The following is a 20,033-nucleotide window of genomic DNA, read 5'->3' on the forward strand; positions in this document are numbered from 1 at the left end:
GGGAGGCCCGCGCCGCGCCGCGCCCCGCCGGTGCCCCCTGCGGAGGGGCCGCGGGCCAGCCCCCGGGGTCGCGGGCGCTCGCCGGCCGGGGCCAGGGCGGAGCCGGGAGCATCTGTTCTGAACGTGCCACCTGGTGTGGAAGAGGGCGGAGGGGAGAGCAGCCTCCAGGGGCTGGAGGAGTTGCTGGGTGGCCAAGTCCCAGTGCTGGCGTGCATTTCCCCCCCCTTCAGGCCGCCCGTACGTGTACCGGGTATTCAAGTGTTGTCCACTACAGCGGCAGTGCTGCTTGCGGGACTGTGGAGGTCTCCTAGTCCTTTATTGGAAGATCTGCCTTTCCTTAAACGCTTCCTGATTGTAAATATCTCCCTTCCTTTAGGAAATATACAAAGAAATAAGAACTATCTATAAATCTAGAATCCAGAAACAAACAAGCAAGCTGGCCATCCATGTCTTAGTAACCACTCAGAGCCAATTAGCTCTGTTAAAATTATTTTGCTCCATCATACTGTTTAATCATCCACCAGTGATAATTCTCTAATTATCGGGTAAATAACGAAACCTTTCCCTCCTCTCCGGTTTATGTCTGTATTTAATTTTTTTCCTTGTGTAAAAGTGTGGCTAGCATCTTAAGCAGAATGCAGATATATGTAGTTGGAGCTACATTCAATATTTCAGAAACTTTTAAAAAGTTGATTGTAATGAATGCACATCTATCAGAAAGACCCTCGCTCACAATTTGCATTGTGAGTGGTAAAATAACACGGAATATATTTATTCTGTATGCTGTGTAGTATACAAGCTGTTGGGACACATGGACTTTATTACATTGTTTTATTTAAATCGAGGCAAATTTCAAAACTAGGTACATAGAAAAATAAGTAAGGTAGGTAGTCTTACCTTTTGCAGTTATTAAAATGAATTTTTAAAAAATAAATGTAGATAGTTTCAAAGCATATTTCTACCTAAACTGTGTTTCTTGAGTCATTATGTGCCATCAGAGCTCCAGCAGACTCAAACTTCCTCATGGTTTGACATTGGGAGTTGGAAGAAGTTGATCTAGTGGAAATGTAGCTGAGCTCATAATAGGTGTGGTCATTAACTAGTGTCTTTAATACCACTTCCCCATTTTTTCATTGTTTTGTCACCTGTACAATAATGTTGGGCTAGATCACTGTGAATTTCAAGTGATGTACGTAAAATAGTAATAATCATCAACCAATGTGTGATCATATTTGGTTTTTCTTTCCAAATATGAGCCTAGTTATAATGGTAGAAGGATATTTGTAGCACTCAGATGAGGCACATACATTTTTCTTTAGACAAAAATTTTCAACTCTGCCCTCATCTTGTGATTCTTTATTGATGTGCTGTAAAAACTGAAATTTATAAAACTAGGACAAAGAAAGCCAACCCCCTCCACCACTGCATATTGTTTCCTATGTTTGCACAGTAATGCTTTTTCTTTCCCTTAAAAAGTTAGATATCATTTCAGTTTAGTTCCGTGCCATATCAAAAACCATGCAATTATGTTCATTTAATGGTATATGCAATATTGTTACTGTTTTGAATTTTGGAATTAGGCTGTTCGGTTATGTAGAATAGTCAGGAAAAGAGCTGAATTGAATTTGGGTTCAATAGATTGTGTGTGTAGTTCAATTTTTTAGAGAAAAAAAATGTATTGTGTGCTAAAACCATTGTATAGTACTTATCTCAGCAAATAAAGTTTTAGCATATTTTTCCATAGGTTGTTCTCTAGGTAAAGTAGGTCATTTGAGAACTCTAAAATTTCCACACCTAACTCTAAAGTTGATTTTATACACTGATTTTAGCTACTCTATTTTGTGTACAGAATCTTTATTATTTAGAACTTTGGAAAATTAAGGCACTTTTCCCCCACATCTCTCCCCTTCCTGTTTTCTGACACATGGCCTTGTTGTGTAGCCTTAACTGGCGTGGAACTTGCTATGTAGATAACGCTCACCTCAAATTCATTGAAATCTGTCTGTGTCTGCCTCCTGAGCACTGGGATTTCAGCCACGAGCACCATGCTGGGCCTGCTCTTGGGCTATTTTAGCTTGCGTTTTTTCATCTATACAAATTCAGATGTTAGTCTTTTTTTTTTTTTCTGTTGTTTTTAAGCTTATGTATTTTTCCAAAGATTTTTATTTTATGTGAGGATGGTTTTCTTACATGTGTGTCTGTACACTGTGTGTGTGCATTGCCAGAATATGTGTCAAATGTGCTCTTAACTGCAAACCATCTCTATAGCACAAGCTTATGTCTTTTTAAGGTGATTTTTTTTTAACTATAGTTCTGTTGGCAAATACGATTAAAATAGAATTCACCTTTCAGTTTATAATATTATATAAAATAATAAAATATTCATGTTTAACAATGAGAATACACATTTTAAAGCAACAGTTGTCAAACTTTTAAGTCAGTAGTTGTACTGGCTAATTTTATATCAACCTGACACAAACTAGAGTCACCAGAGAGGAAGGAGCCTTAGTTGAAAAAATTCCTCCATAAGATCCAGCTGTTGGCAAGCCCGTAGAACATTTTCTCAGCTAGGGATAGATGGAAGAGGCCCCCATCCATTATGGATGGAACCATTGCTGGACTGGTGTCCCTGGATTTTATAAGAAAGCAGGCTGAGCAAGCTATGAGGAGCAAGCCAGTAAGCAGCACCCTTCCATGGCCTCTGCTTCAGCTTCTGCCTCTAGGTCCCTGCCTTGTTTGAGTTCCTGCCCAGATTTCCTTGGATAGTAAACAGTGATGTGGAAGTGTAAGCCAAATAAACCCTTTCCTTCCCAGCTTGTTTTTTGGTCACGGTATTTCATCACATCAATAGAGATCCTAAGACAGTAGTTGAAAGGAACTTCTCATGCAAAAATCAGTTTTCCTGTCTTGTGGATGAAAAAGACAAGGGTGGTTTAAGAAGATAGCACACAATAAGTTGAGCATGATAGAGACAAATGATGATTTCATAATTAAAATACTTTAATAAGATGAAACATTTTCTATAGGTCAAGGTAGTATTTCAGAACACTAGTATTATGTCGAATTAGAGGAGCACCTCATTTCTTTAGTGTGGTCAAGGAATAAAGAGCTCATATTTTATTTGTAACTGATACCTACTCATAATACAAATGCTCATATTTAACACACAATTTAGATATTTTCGATAAATTACTTAACAAAAAGAGAGGTTGCACATTTCTCTACCTTCTTTAGCGAGACTACAGCTGATACACGTAGTAACCATTGACTGTGCCGGGGATTTGTGTCTATGAATATATGCACTGTTCAGCAGCTGTCCTTGGAGACTCTTGAGGTTCCTTAGTATGTTTTGCTAAGTGGCCCCGTGAGACTTGGGTTTAGAGTTTTGTTTTGCTGTCTGTTGTTTCTTTAAGGTGTGCTTCCAGAGACCCTTTGATTTGCTGCCTGTAGCTGTTGTGCACTAGGAAAGGAGCGAAGTAAACATGTGCCCCGGGGGCACAGGATAACTGAGAGAACTTTAGCAGTCTTAGCATTTTAGACATTGACTAATCATCGTGGAAGTCTCACTTTGCTTGAACTTGCTAGGCGTTCAGATGTAGGCATGAGAATGCTTACTAACTTACTCTTTGTTACTACTTTCTTGAGTGTGCCTTATAAGAGTGATCAGACCTTGGTAGGATGGATATCAAGAGTTATTTTAATCATCTTACGTATAGTAGAACATTGGTCAACATTTTTGGGTCTGTTGATAACATCGTAGAGCTGCTGAGTGTGCAGAGTGAATTGCTCCATACTCTTATCCTTGCAGTTACAAGAGTTATCCTGTTATATACCTATCCTTCAGTGTTCATTGAGAGTTAAGATAGGAAGCAATCCAGAGGGTCTTCTTGAAGCCATTATTAGGAGCAGTGTGTATGGCGAGATAGCTTATTTTCTGAATATTTCATGTATATTTTTTAAATACATTTCAAATATAATTTTGTGTATGTATATGTGTGTGCATTTACATGTTTTGTGCATGTAGGTGCATGTGGTGGACTGAGGTCAACCTCAGGTGTCATTCCTCAGACACTGTCTACCCTGATTGTGAGGTGGGGTGGCTGACTATTAAGCCTCTACGATCCTTCTGCCTCTCCCTCCCCAGCCCTGGGATTCCAGAGACACTGCCTCATGCCTGGGATTTTTGGTTGATTGAATTCAGGATTAAATTTAGGTCCTTGTGCTTGCAAGTCAAGGACGTTACTGGCAGATAGCTCCTCAGCCAGTGAAATTGTATTCACTTAAACTATGCAAGTTAAAAAGTACACATAGAATAAACATACTGCCCAATGAATTTTTGTTTCTCCATTTGTTGACTTTTTTCCACCCTACAGTGTGAAGAGAATTCCTTACCTAGAAAGCAGCTTATTGCTTTCCTTCATGGTTAATGCTAACCAGCTTAATAAATCTACTTTACCTCCATGTAATCAAATAATCTCCTGTTTCCTTCTAAAGCGTTGTTGTTTTGCTCTTTGCATTTATATCAACAATCCATCTGTAGATTACTTGTATTTGTGTTGTTAAGTATGGGGACCAAGATGAAATATTGTCCTTAAAAAGTCAGTTAACCTAGTACCAATTATTGAAAAGATCATATTTTGGCACACACCTTTAATCCCAGCACTTGGGAGGCAGAGGCAGGTGGATCTCTGTGTAGGCCAGCCTGGTATACAGGGCGAGTTCCAGGACAGCCATGGCTACACAGAGAAACCCTGTCTCAACAAAACAAAACAAAATGAAAAAAAAAAAGAGAAAAGATCCTATTTTGTCTAATACCTTCAAGTGTTAATTTTTCTCTTGAATCACTGTCTGTTTCTGGGCTCTTTCTCTCTTTTCATTAGTCTACTTGTTTCTTCTTCAAATAATATACTATCTTAATAACTATTGCTTTATCACACATCTTAATGAAGTTTTTATAATAAAGTTTTCTAGCTTTATATTTGAAGATCATTCTATCCTTAGCCTTTTGCCAGCTAAAGTGTGGGATCTACTTATCAGTTTTCATAAAAGCAATCTGAGTGTTTAAAAACTGTACCATTTTTAATATGTGTATAATATGTTTTGGACATTTCATGTGCCCACATTACCCTTTCTTGTCCCTCTCACACTCCTCATTGAACACCTTCTCCCCAAGAAATCCCATTTGTAATTATATGTAATATGTAATTATATGTAATATATAATTACAATATATATTTATAATATATAATATAATTACAGTTATAATTGTTTGCTTGCTTTGTTTTGTTGTGACCCATTGAATTTAGTTAGGATTACATGCATAAGCATCCATGCAGTATTATTTACTGGGACATGGGCATCTTCACAGTGGATATACCACTGAAGAATATGACATTAACAACAACCGTTAACTATCAATAGGAATCTGGGATTTTTCTTAAGCTTGAACTGATTCTACAATCTTTTTTTAAGATAAACTTTCATCTTTATAAAACATATCTTTAAATCATATTAAATGAGCGTACTAAATGCTTTCATGTATTTAAATATTCTCTTCTCATAAGTAGGCATTAGTTTAGAATATGTAGGCATTATAAATCTCTTGTCAAATATATTCTTGTACACTGGATATACTTTTATATTGTTATAACCAAAATCATATTTTTTTTCTTTTGATGGTATGAAGACATTAAATTGGTCTTTAAACATGGTAGCCTTGAATATATGGTCTTAACTAGATTTATTCATTAATTCTATCAGATTTTCTACAGGTTTATAAAGATTGATTAAAAGTCAAACATGCATGCTTTATTTCTTCATTTATCAGTCTTTATCCCTTTTACTACTTGACTTATTACTTACTGCATTGGCTAGGATCCCTAACACCGTGTTACGGAAAACATTAAGGATATTATGACTTTAGTGGGCGTTTGCAGCAGATATTTCTTCTTTCTCTTCTATTTCTAGATTCCTGGGAATTTTTATCTTAAGTAGGTGCCAAATACTATGGTGTCAGATGCTTTTTTCCCCCCAACAAGATTAAACATGTTGCCCATCCCTCTTTCCTGTTCATGTAATGTATTCTGTTATTTGACTTTCAAATGGCAGACTACTTTGGAGTAAAACACTGTTAGGTAGGCTACATTTTTGAGATTTCTTTCCATTCAGCTGAGTTAATATTTGGCTGCAGGTATTATTTGTATGTATTTGTCTATACTTTCACTTTTTCTGATAGTTATGCTTAAAAGTTTTCTTGTAGGACAAGGGAATTTTGTTTTGTTTTGTTTTGTTTCTTGTGCCTCAGGCAAGCTAGATTAATGCTCCATTTCTGAACTGCCGCCCAAGCTTATTGAACACACAGTTGGATCTTGTATTTATCTAGTCTGGTACTTTTTTTTTTTTTTTTAAGCATTCTCAGCTTACTTACATTTAATGTTATCATTATATTGGGATTTTTAAATTTTAACATTTATTTTTTATTTTTGTATATTAGTAAAGTACTTTTATGGTTCAGTTTCTCTACTATTTTAGTATGCATCAGCGTGTTACATATTATTTTGCCTTTCCTATGTATATTTTTAATTTCCATTCCTTCAGAATGACTATTAAAACAACTTAAAGTTTTAATACATTTTATAAACCCCACAAAACATGTCTGCGTAACATCAGAAAAAAATATATTTACTTAGTTTTGGGGTAAGATAACAGACTAGATGCTTCTCCATAAGGAGAACCCACACTCTGGATAGAAACAGAAAGAAAGAACATTGAGAATGATAGTAATTTAAAAAAGCAGTAACGGGGCAGCTAAGAACAAACAAACAAACAAACAAACAAAACAGAACAATGACCTGACCTGGGGAAGAGGGCAAAGCAGAGGAACTCTGGGGAAGACAGACTATGACAATCTTAACCGCAGGATAAGCTGACAGTTCTCAAATCTTAAATCTAGGGTGTCTGTGTGGAGGGGGGTAGGGTTGGTGTGACAGTGACTCCTGTGGAGGCCAGCATTAGAACTTGATAGGTCTATCTGGTTATCAGAGTGTGATAACCAGACACCATCTTCTAAGAAGTCTCTTACTTGAGAATGAGCTTCTGTGGGGCCCTGAACGCAGTGAAGAGTGACAGGTCAGCAGTCTTTGGTCAGCAATCTTGACAGCTTGCCACAGCATTTGGTTGAAAGACTGCTATAAGAGACAATCTTAGAAGAAGAAAAGGTTTAGACAGAGATCTCTCCCTCATAGCATCTCCACCCACTTCCTACCAGTTTTAGTACCAGGGAGTTGAGACTGAAGGACAAGATGGTCAGTGGCTCCAACCCCATGCCAAAGATTAGTGCAGTGCTCTGTAGAGTAGTGTGGAGATTGAGAGCTCAGGGCCGGTGCCTGGTGATTGCTAACCTCCAAAGCTGACGCCCTGCTACTTGTTGGCTTTGAGGAAGGACTGTGAGCTCTAAGCCCATGTCCAGTGGATCGGCCAATTCCCCACTTCCTCCCAGATGTGGGGTGGTTTATTTTTGGGTGGGGTCTGAACAAGCTGAGACTAGCTGTCTTAGTTTGGATTTCTGTTGCTATGAAGAGATACCATGACCGAGGCAAATTTTATAAAGGAAAGCATTTAATTGGGGCTGGCTTACAGTTCAGAGGTTTGGTCCATTATTGTCATGATGGGAAGCATGGTGACATATAGGCAGACATGGAGCTGGAGAGGCAGATGAGCATTCTATATCCAGATCAGCAGGCAGCAGGAAGAAAGTGTGACACTGGTCCTGACTTGAGCTTCTGAAACCTCAAAGTCCACCCCCACCCAGTGACATACTTCCTCCAGCAAGGCCACACCTATTTCAACAAGGCCACACCTCAGCAATGTGTCTGTGAGTCTACAGCCATTATTTTCATTCAGACCACCACACTCTACTTCCTGGTCCCCTCAGGATTGTAGCCATATCGTAATGCAAAATGCTTCTAGTCCAACTTCAAAAGTCTCCACAGTCTCAACAGTGTTTAGAAGCTCATACTTCCAAGTCTCTGAGACCCAAGGCAACCCCTTAGCTCTAAACTCCTCTAAATCAAAATGAAAAAAGCAGATCACATGCTTTGATGATACAGTGGCACAGGATATATGTTACCATTCCAAAAGGGAGGAAAGGGAGCACAGTGAAGAAATACAGGACCAAAGCAAAACTGAACACCAGGTGGGCAAACTCCAAATTTCGCATCATTTGATGTCAAAGTGCTCTAAGATCTCCAACTCCTTTCAGCTTTGTTGACTGCAACACACTTCTTTCTCTTGAGCTGGTTCCACTCCTTGTTAACTTTTGGCCTCCATGGGCGTCCAGCATGCGTGTGGTACACATACATGCATGCAGGCAAAACATTCATATGCATAAAATAAAAATTCTTTAAAACACTGTATGCGCTAATACTCTTTAATTCATGTGCTTTTCCTTATCTTGCTCCATTCCTTGTCTTCACATTCTTTTCCTTTTATTTAATGCTATTTTTCTTTTTTCCCTTTTCCTAACTTTTCTTTTACTCCGTTCTTTTATTGTTAATACCTTTACATTTATTACATTTTAACTTTATAGTGTACATTATTTTCTACTTTTCTGTGGTTATTGAAATCCTAGTGGCTGTAATAAATAGATTAAACTTTTTGTGTAATATATATGTGTAGTGTAGGCTTACATGTGTCAGGTACATGTGGGGGACAGAGAAGATGTCAACTGTTCTCTTCCACCGTTCTCCTCTTGATTCCCTTGGGTGGGGTATCCCACCGAACCTGGAGTTAGACTGGTCTCCAGTCAGCCCCTGAATCCTCTGCCTCTGCCTGTCATGGCACAGGGGTGACAGGTCCAGCTTTTAACGTGGGTATTGAAATCCAGACTCAGGCTTTTATACTTGAGTAGTGAGTGCTATTTAGCCATCTCTCTAGCTATCACACTAGTTTTTGTTTTTTTTTTTAAGAATAGTTTTTTTTTTTAATTTTTGAAATTATAATTTGAAATTATTTACTCCCATTCCCCCTCTTCCCTCCAACATCACGCATGGAGCACCCTGGCTCTCTCTGAAACCCATGGCCTCTTTTTCCTTAGTCACTGTGTTATGCACACACACATCTAAATACATAAATACAGTCTTCTCAGTCCATATAACATTACTTGTATGTAAATGGACTCAGGTATTGGTTTTATTTTATTTTGATTCTGAGTTTGTTTTGGTGGTGTGACTGTTAATGCTAATTTGTTTTCTCCACTTTGAGTGGAGAAAGGAAGAACTCAGGCCTCAAAAGAATATTCATTAAGCAGAGCCCCAGTAGAGAAACCTATCCAAACAGATACATAGAAACACAAGAAATATAAAAAGAGACAGTAACAAGACTACTCCAGTAGTTCATAATCCTTTAAGAGTTGAGCCCAAATATATAGAAATGAAAAACTGACAAAGAACTCAAAAGTCTGATTTAAAACAGTTAACTCAAAAGAGTTATATAATCAGATGAATACAGAAGTCAGTGCAGAACTTTTATGAGAATTTCAGCGCCAGGACGAGAAATACAGTACACTGAATGATAAAGATGAGTACAGATGGTTGGAATATTTATGTGTCTGTTTTACAACAAAAGCTAGTTAAAAGCCAGAAGCAGAAGACTGGAGTGAGATGGTTGCTCTTATAGAGGACCAGGGTTTGATTCCCAGCACCACATTTGGTTAACAATTATCTGTAACTCCAGTTTCAAAAAGGTGTCCTCTTGTGACCTTCTCAAGTATGAGGTACAAAGCAGTGTATAGCCATATCTATAGCCAAAACATTCATATACATAAAATAAAAATAAATCTTGAAAAATCAGAAACAAATGGTTGAATTTAACATGTGCAATATAGTCTGTATATTGCTGCTTAAAACATACATGGAAAGTGGGGTTTTTTTCATTTAAATTTTTTTCTTGGTAGATTAAAAGTGCACATACAATGGCTAAATATTCTTACATTATTACTTGAAAGGGTAAGCGAATTTCTGATTTCTTAAAAATAGATGTCTGGTATAAAATATAAAGAAGAAAAATTAGCCTTATTTGAAAAAATATCTCCAGTTTTCATGCTTATTTATTACTTGCACTTAGTGTTTTATATTATATTTGCTGTGATTTGTATCTTATCACCGTGTATGTGCACATAAATATAGGGGTATAGTGGTCATATGTGCATGCGTGTATGTAGGCCAGAGGTTGAAGTCAGGTACCCCTTTTATTGCTTTCCATTTAAAGAAATTATGAAAGACAAATTCTCTCCTAGGACCTGGAGTTTAATAGTTTGGTTAGACTGTCTGGCCAGCAAGCGTTAGGGGTCTTCTTGCCTCTGCCCCCTAGCACTGGGATACAAGCATGTACTGTCATGCCCAGGTTTCACATGGGTACTAGGGATGTGGAACTCAAGTCTTCATGCTTATGTGGAAAGTGCTTTACCCACCAAGCCATCTCTCAGCCCCTCTATCATCTCTCTTGATAGACATTTTGTTTTTTTATTATTTGAAGATGTAAATTATTTTTTTCCAAGACTGGATATAGTTGCTCTGCTTTTATAGAATCCAGTACTTTGCCCTGAAATAATAGAAGAAAAAACTCTTATCTTTGAATTTGAACATTCTTTTATTAATAGTGTCAGTCTTGGCCTAGTGATGGCTCACAAGGCTAAGGCACTTGCTGCCTGGAGAGAAATAGGGAAAGCTTATCACACTGTCAGAGATGAAACTAAATCCTAATCCAGCTTCTTGGTGAAATATGCCTTGTTACCATTATATGAAAATATGTTCAGTTGGCTTCATGGTGTGCATTACTGTTTCAAATGACATACTTTTCTAAAGTAGTAGTTTTTCTCTTACCTTCAAGAATGTGCTTGCAGAGTCAGCTTTCTTATTCCATTCCTCCTGATAAAGATTAGAGAAAAAAATTTAGAAATTTTCTCCTACTCAAGTCAACAATAGGGTAGCACAGCCTTTTTTTTTTTTTCATTTTAGAAAACTTTGCATTTAATTCAGCTGTGGAAGAACATAGTATTTATGTTATTATTTTTATTTTATACGTGTACATGCTTTGCCTTCATGTAAGTATGGGCGCTACATGTTCTGGAGGTACTCTTAAGCTAAACACACAAACAGTCACAAGGCTCAGATCTGCATATGAGAGAGAACACACAGCATGTGTCTTGTCTTTTGGGTGTGGGTGACTTAACTTGGTACAGTTTTTTTCAATTTTATCTATTTATCTTCAAAATGTCATAATTTCATTGTTTTTTATAGCTAAATAAAATAACATACGTATCCTAGAAGTAATAGATCATTAAACAAAACCCCCAATGCCAGGTGTGAGATACCAAGCCTTTGATATCTACTTATTTTCCCACCAGAACTAGTTAATAAGACCTTAATGCTGACGATATCATAAACAAGGCACAAGATTTAGAGAAGTTAGGCTGGAAGCTTCCTGCTGCCCAGTTTTCACAGTGCTGGAAGGTGGTGTGCAGGCAGCTGGAGAAGTAAGGCATCAGTGACTTACCACCTGTGAATTCTATGAACTATATACCAACCTGCCAGGCAAGAGGTACCCATTGTTGTAATAATGGCACAACTGTTGGGTGGGGGGTGTAACCAACCTCTCTCTGATTGTATCTGAGTCCTGTTCCACAAGAAACAACCCATGCATAGATTTACAAACCCAGTCAAACATTTACTACTGTTTCTTAGCTAAACTGACAATATCAAACTGCCTTCTAAATATATCCAGCGACAAAGGCTGCTCTTGGCCTTAGTTAGAGAAACATCTTCGCAGTGAATAAAGGTAACTGCAGAGAAGATGTCTGTGTAAGATGCTAAGAGTAAAAACAGATGAGGGCTCAGCCCTAAGCAACATTTATATAGTTATAACACTATCTTAAGGCTCTGGGAATTGTAAGAGCTAGAAGAGAGGGGGAAGAAAAGTGAAAAGTTATTTTCTAAGTAGGACATGGCCATGGCTGTCATGAAGTCCTATCAGTGACACTTACTGGTAACACACAACTAACAGCTTCTAGAAGAGAAAGCTCTGTATCTAACTGTGTGCCCACCAGCTCTAATGGATACTTCTAAGCCGTAAGTCTGGAAAGACATTTGTAGGGAATAAGAGGGGCTGGCAAGGGTGGGAAGGAAACAAGTAGTGTGGCAGTGCGTAGTAACCAGAATGCATTACGTACATACATAAAATTGTCAAACACATTTTCTTGATAAGGAAAAAGATAAGTTGCTGCTGTCCAAGATCAAGATAGTCACCTCTAGCAACTTAGCAGAGGTGCATGTGCTAATGTCACCGAGAAAGTGGTTGTGATGGAAAAGAAGAAAGTTGCAGGATATTTGATTCCATTGTGAACCGAGACGGTAAACTGTCAAAAGCTGTTTATTGTTCAATGTGGCTCGTCCCTAACACACACCTTTAATCCAAGAACTTTGTTATTGTAAACAGGTGATTGTAATGTGGCTCAGCCCTAGCACACACCTTTAACCCAAGAGCTTTCTGTACACACGATTTAATGAAGTTAAGCCTAGGTCAAGAGGCGGAGAAAGAAACAGCTGACAGGGATTAAATAGAAAGAGGGACTTTGAGAGAAGAGTATGTAAGACTGTATAGAGAAGTAGCTTTTGGCTGTTAGCATTAGGCTTTTTCCTCTTGGGCTGTTGAGTGAGCTAGCAGACCTTTTCTTCCTGGGCTGTCAGCTGAGCTAGAAAGCTTCTGGCCCTTAGGCTTTTGGCTTTTTGGCTTTTGGGGCTTTTAGCTTGGAGTGCTTGGGCTTCAGCTTTTTCCTTTGGACATGAGCTGAATAGGAAGGTTAGCTGGGTGCCTTCCCTGACTGTGGGCCAGCAGGTTTTCACCGCAGCATCTGGCTCCTGAGTCTTCATTGGTAAAATTGAACAATTGGAGCTTTATAATAACAGAAAATGTTTCAAAGGAAGTGACCCTGACCAAACACTTAATATTAAAGGATCTATCAGAGATGTTTCATGGTATTGAAGTAAGGGATACAAGGTGGGAAGTTGTCACCAATTGAAACAATTTGAAATCTGGCAAGATAACTGACTCTGTCTAGTTTGGGACTAGATGTTTGCATTGAGTGAAGGTACTAACTTGGGAAGAATTGGTGTGGTCATTGTGGGATCTAGCCTTTTTGATAGGTGCTCATGAAAGATTCCAACAACAGCTTTGCCACGTCACTTTCCAACATTTTTATAATCAGAAAACACATAAACCGTGTATCTCCATGGAAAGGGAATCCACTTCATTTTTGCTGAAGAGAGGAGATACCAGCAGACAAGAGAGAAGATACTAGCAAACTGAATGAAATGGTCTGTCAGTAACGTGAGAGAGATGATTCTACTCTTTACAGTAAGTCTTTATAGTATGTGCTTAGAAGTGTTGGTATAATGACATTCAAGAGAAAGAGCTTGATTGAATTAAAGTGCTGAGAGTTGATTAAAATTCAGGAAGGGACAGAAGTTTTCCAAGGTTACACAAGGAGAAGACTGAGACAACCATTCATTCTACTCTTCATACCTGTTTTGTAAGAAAGTAAAGAATTTTAATTCCTAATATTTCTAATATATTAAGTTGTAGTATTCTATACTTAGATATTTTACTTTTTCATTTTTCTGTATTGTAACTGGCCAGAGTTTTTAATAGTTTGAAAAACAAAAATGTATAAAGATCATAAATAATGTAATTTATTTCCCCACTAAGATGATTTTTGTATGGTTTCTGCTTTTTCTTAGCTAGGATTATTAAAAATACAACACAACACAAAACAAAACACAACAGCATGACCAAAGCAACTCAGGAAGTAAAGGTTTATTTCAGCTGATAGTTCCACATCACAGGTCATCATTGAAGTCAGGACAGGAACTCTTTAACAGGACAGGTCCTGGAGACAGGAGCTGATGCAATGGAGGAGTGCTGCTTACTGGCTTGCTACTTAGGGCTTGCTCAGCTTGCTTTCTTATAGCACCCAGGACCACAAGTCCAGTGGTGGCCCCACCCACAATGGACTGGGCCCTCACATCAGTTACTAATTAAGAAAATGATCCACAGGTCAGTCTGATAGGGACATGAGATTCCCTCTACCAGAATGACTCTGTCATGTGTTGTTTACTTTTTTTAAATATGGAAATGTAAGCGGCATTTTCTATTTAATTATTTTACTTTGGATTTATAGTATCATTTCATTATTTTCCTCTTCCCTACAACTCCTTCCACATACCACTTCTTGATCTTTTTCAAACTCATGGCTATTGTAAGTTGAAAATGTTGTAAATTAAAAATACTTTTATAATAGCTACTTTTCTATTGTTATGTTAAAACACCATGACTGAGGTAACTTATAAAAGAAAGAGTGTATTTGGGCTTATGGTTCCAAAAGGGTGAGTCCATAATGGGGGGGGGGGGGCAGGGTAGAGGCATGGCAGCAGAGCTGGGAGCTAAGGAGCTTCAAGCTGCAGGAAGCCAAGAGGGCTACCTTGAAATATGTAGATTTTTAAATTCTCAAAGGCCGCCTTCAGTAACCTATTTCTTCTAACAAGGCCACACTCCCTAAGCCTTTGCAAACAGCTCTACTAACTGGGAACCAGTCATTCACTTGCCTGAGACTAGGAATATCTTACTGAAGCCACCACATATACCTAAATAATAAAATACCGCAGCCTACCTACTCTTCAAGACTGCTCAGAACAGTTCTGTTCACCTACAATTTGACGGAGCCACCTAACATTGTTTTATGGTGAAGCCTTAAATACTTAGGGCCGTGAGATGGGTCGGTGGATATAGACACTGACTGCTAAGTGTGATGAGCTGAGTTCAGTTCCCAGGACTCACATGGTAGAAGAAAAAAGCTGACTTGCTCAAGTGGTCATCTTCTGAGCTCCACATGCATCCTGTGGCTCATGCATGAACATGTGTACACAGACACACAAACACAAATAAGTAAGCAAATAATTGTAATAAAAATTCTATATTTAATACAGTTTATTGACTGCTATACCAAAAGTAAAAAAAAAAACGAGAATAATCATATAGATACACTTTATTATTGTCTTAAAGTAAAAAACTCTGTCTAATGTTTATAAGTCAGAAATTTTTTGTATTAAGGAATACTAAGTTATAATTGTATCACTTTTTGATTCTGATTTCAACACCAGTAGTGTAAAAACAGAAAATTATCCCAAAGTCTTACTTTAAGCAAAAGGTATTATCTTAGTCTTTTCGGCGTGCTGTGACAAACTGCTCTCATACTGGGTAGTTTGTAAAGAAACAAAACAACAAATTTATTGTTTAAATCATCAAGGTGCCAGGGGACTTGGTATACCACAGGGTCTGTTCCCATGTTTGGTGCCTTTTATGGCAGAAGAGGCAGTCAAACTCCCTTAGGCCTCTTCTACAGAGATACTGGTAGAAGAATACTATGTAGGGCCCAACACATTGATGCTATTGCCCTGGGACTCACTAGTGATGTAGGACCTTAGAGGACACCAGCATTCCAATGTTAGCAGGAGCTATACATGTGGAAGCTCATTTTCTGTAAAGTTTTCAACCTCCAGAGCACATTGAATAAAAAAAGATTTTCAGGATTTTTTTCTAAATACTTTCTGACATTTTCAAATTTAAGTGAGTGGATTTACTCTCTCTAAAACCAGCAATCATCTTTTTTTTTTCATAGATTTTCTGTGAAGACCTTGATTGATCGGTCTTGCTTTGAAACAATTGATGATTCTTCTCCTGAATTTAATAATTTTGCAGCTGTTCTGGAACAAATTCTAAGTCACCGGCTAAAAGGTAACAACTTTAATGTAATATTTCCTAACACATTCCTTGTAAGAAGATAAACTCTTAGAAAACTGGTGTTGTTTAGGTAGCAATCGTGCTACCCATGAAGAAAAAACATAAATCTGGCTTTGTAATAGCTGATCTTTGATCTATGTTATTCAAAATGAATCTGTCTTCTTACATTCACACTTATTTCTAGAATGCATTTCTGATATTGAGTGTGGATGTGGTGTCACAGGCCTTTGACCTCGGCACTTGAGAAGCAGATGCAGAGGGATTTCTGTGAGTTCACTCAACCTAGTCTACACAGGGAGTCCCAGGCCACGCAGGGTTACGTAATATGACCTCGTGTCGAAACAAAACACAGGTCTGGGATAAAGAGTTTGCTCTGCACTTAAGGGCACTTACTGCTCTCACAGAAGACCCGGGTTTGATTCCCAGCACACATATGGTGACTTAAAATCACCCATAGCTCTGCTTCCGGGCGTTCCGACAGGCATGTGACAAAACTTTCATAAAGTAAAATAATTAAATCCGAAAAATGGTAAACTCGAATGTATTCATTTCCATATACAAGAACAAAACCACTTTCCCAAAGTATTTACATTTAAATCTTAAGTACTAGCATAACCCAAGCTAACTTACTGGGTCTAAGCATTAAATTGATATGCTTATTATCAATATACTTCCTTCAGTTAGATACAGTTGAAAAACTTAGCAGTAAGTAAGTTAAAATAAGTATGGATTTGACTATGTTTTTCTTAAAGCAGTAACATTTGTATTATACATAGGAATCTTTTAAACATGGAAAGGCAGCAGAGGAGTAACTGGCAACAATCCTTGCTTAGCTAGATAACCTCCACCCAGGTATTTTCAAGTAACCCTAGTTACTTGAATAATAACTATTCAGTGGATCACACAAAACAGCAAAACCTCAGAGCAGGAAAGTAGGACAAAGGCTTGCGAAGGATTCAGTGGAAAGGGGATATAAGAGAGTGGGATATGATCAAAATATGTATGTGGAATTGTGAAATATACGTCATTTTTAAAGAGTTTATGGGAAACATTGTTTCAGAATTCACACTTTTTAAAATTAAAAGTTAATTTTTAAAGCAAGGTGTGGTGATGAACCCCTTTAATCCCAGTACTCAGAAGGCTAGAGGCAGGTGGATCTCTATGATTTCAAAGCCAACCTGATCTACATAGTGAATTTTAGGCCAGTAAGGGCCGCAGAGCAAGACCCTGTCTCAAAAACAGATAGTCTCCAAAGTATAACTAATGAAAACCAAGAATTATATAGTGTAAGTCTTAAAGCAACAATTAACAACTCTATTATGTCAGTTCTATTATCTAGTCTTTAAAAGAAAAGTTGGTTACTAGATGGCTTTGCTTTTGCTTTTACTTTTTAAAGATAGTCTTAATGGTATAGTTTTAAGTTTGTACAAGTAATTTGCTTTGATAGTTTACTTTCAAAGCAAAGAACTTTCAAGCATAGTCTGAAAGTTAATTCTGTTGTGTATTTTTTAGTGCTGACTGTATCCAAGTTATGTGTTAAATCATTTGAGAAAATAATTGAATTAACATGGGAGGAAAAAATTTGAATTCATTTAGAATTCTGTAATTAATATGGAGGCCATTAAAAAATAATAAATAAAAAATTGTCAACAAGATACTTGCGAACTGAATCCAAGAACAACAACAAAAAGATGGAGTCCATTAAATCATCAATACCATTTCTGTTAAACTTGATGGTTTCACATGTGAAAAGTGTTATTACTTTTTATTTTTGCATTGCTGTATTTCCTCAATTTTAATACACAGTATATTTTTTATAAAAGTGAAGAATATAGATGCATTTTGAAATATTGTTGGAATTTATACTTGTGTGATAATAATATTTTAATAACAAAATTTATGACCAAATAGCACGTGGAATAAGATATACCATAATGTATCTTAGTATTTGCAAGTCTTAGTATTCAATAGTATTTTATCTTATAAAAGATTACCATTTGTAATATGATTATCTTACAAAATACATTTTAAAATTATCAGTAGAAAAATATTAGGTCATCTTGAGATTCCTGTGTTGAATAATATAAATGGACCTTTTTTATACAACCAATACCCATGTGTTGTGTCTCAGCAAAATATAGATCATTAATGTTCAGAACCAACTCCAGATAATCTAATATGTTCTTGTTAATTCTGAAAAACAGTGTGATGAAACCATAAAATCTACTTAATTTAGCTGTATATAGTTTAGTGGAATAAGAAAGGAAGCTAAGATAACATTGAGGAATAGTTCAGCGGATGGGTGCTTACGGAGCAGGTGCATGGCCTTAGGTTCACTCTCTAGTGCTACAAAACAACAACAACAAAAATCCCATGGACAAAACAAGGTATTTCAGGTTTAAGTGAAAGAGATAAATAATTCAAAGCATACTTTAAAAGAGTTGCATATAAGTTAACTATGTGGTTGCTGTATTTGTCAATAGATATGGATCATTAAATTATTTTTGAGAAGAAATATTTGAAAGTCTCAAGTGCCTAGAAATTTCATGTTTTCCTATTCTTAATAATGCAATATAAAAATTTATTTTGCCTTTTAAGAGGTTATGTATTTTATTATATATTGTAAATATTTATTTAAAATTTAGTTTTAATTAAAATGTTCAATGCTTTTATATAAGTTCAAATTAAAAGCATCTAATTTTATCAGATTATAAGATATACTTTTCTCAAGCTACTACTACTTTTTAAAATAAAGAACATTTGGCGTATACATTAAATATTTTCCAGAGAAAGATAAATACCTTCCTCAGATATATTGTAGTCTGTGCTGCCACAGGTAAACTGACAAGCTGACCAAACTGTCTACTCGTAATTCATTTTAAAAGACTCACAATTGGAGAAAAGGAAGCTTTTAAAATCTGACATGAATTTTATTTGTACTAATCTATTGATCAAGTGAAGGTCTTACTTTTTCTAGAATAGTTGAGAAGAAAGAATTTGTCAGAGACTATTAAAAATAGTGAGACCTCTTATATAGACCTATAAGATATGATAAACATAATGAAATCTATACACCTAAAAAAAGATAATCAAGAGAGCAGACATGGGGTAAGATTATCAATCCTCGTTTTGAAAGACAGATGGGAGGCGCATTGAACATTGACAGGAGTCTACTGAGCGCATTGGAAAGACTCTAACTAGCAGTGTTTTCAAAGCAAAGACTCATGACCAAACCTTTGGCAGAGTACAGGGAATCATAAGAAAGAAGGGGAGTTAGTCTGATGAGGAAAGGATAGGAGCTCCACAAGGACCAAATATATCTGGGCACAGGGCCTTTTCTGAGACTGACATGCAACCAAGGACCATGTATGAATGTAACCTAGAACCTCTGCTCAGATGTAGCCTGTGGTAGCTCATAGTGAGGGGAACAAGGACTATTTCTAACAGGAACTCAATGACTGGCTCTTTGGCCTCCCCATCCCCCAAGGGAGGAGCAGTCCTGTTAGGCCACAGAGGAGAGCTTTGCAGCCAGTCCTGAAGATACCTGATAAAACAGGATCAGCTGAATGGGGAGGAGGTCCCCGCTATCAGTGGACTTGGCAAGGGGCACGGTGGAGAATGAGGGAGGGAGGGAGGGACTGGGAGGGAATGAGGGATCGGGACATGGCTGGGATACAGAGTTAATAAAATGTAACTGATAAGAAAAAAATAAAATTCAAAAAAAAATTAAAATAACCCATTTATACTAAAACAAAACAAAAAAAAATATAGTGAGACCTGAGTTCTGTTTCTTCAGTTCAGTACTGTTTAAACTTCAGTCATTTTAAAGTGTTAATTGAGCACAATAGCTCCCATCTGTAATCCAGACCTTTAGAGGCTGAAGCAAGAGCACCTTGTGAGGTTGAGACCTGCCTAAGCTATGTAGTAAGACATTTCTCCATGTGGCTTTGAGTCTTCTAGTAAAGCCACTGCAGAATTGCACACAAGTGTCCTGCTGAAGTCAAGCTTTTAGCCTCCTCAGCAATAATTGCATCCTCACCTTGCATTCCTGTCTGCAGTCAGGACAAGAGACCTTGTAGGTTGAGAAGTCGGAGTCTGTTCTAGTCTAGTGACAAAACACACTCCGTACTTTTTTTTTCTTTTCTTTTCTTTTCTTTTCTTTTCTTTTCTTTTCTTTTCTT

At 37.2% G+C, this 20,033-nt stretch overlaps 2 protein-coding genes across 3 annotated transcripts in view; one reads left to right on the top strand and one right to left on the bottom strand.

Moving 5' to 3' along the window:
* The window catches only part of LOC129680855 (ATP-dependent translocase ABCB1), a 117,274-nt gene extending 106,364 nt beyond the window's left edge, over positions 1 to 10,910 (bottom strand). Inside the window, exon 1 of the mRNA XM_055612663.1 lies at positions 10,881 to 10,910. The gene's annotated coding sequence lies outside the window, so the exon portion shown is untranslated. The remainder of the gene's footprint in view (positions 1 to 10,880) is intronic.
* Rundc3b (RUN domain containing 3B) overlaps positions 1 to 20,033 on the top strand; it is a 144,163-nt gene that overhangs the window by 926 nt on the left and 123,204 nt on the right. For both annotated transcript variants that reach the window (XM_055612665.1, XM_055612666.1), the window contains exon 2: positions 15,731 to 15,846. In XM_055612665.1, the coding sequence (XP_055468640.1) occupies positions 15,731 to 15,846 (116 nt within the window). The remainder of the gene's footprint in view (positions 1 to 15,730; positions 15,847 to 20,033) is intronic.

Source organism: Psammomys obesus, unplaced genomic scaffold, assembly GCF_907164565.1.
Source record: "Psammomys obesus unplaced genomic scaffold, mPsaObe1.curated_primary_1811, whole genome shotgun sequence".
Classification (NCBI taxonomy): domain Eukaryota; kingdom Metazoa; phylum Chordata; class Mammalia; order Rodentia; family Muridae; genus Psammomys; species Psammomys obesus.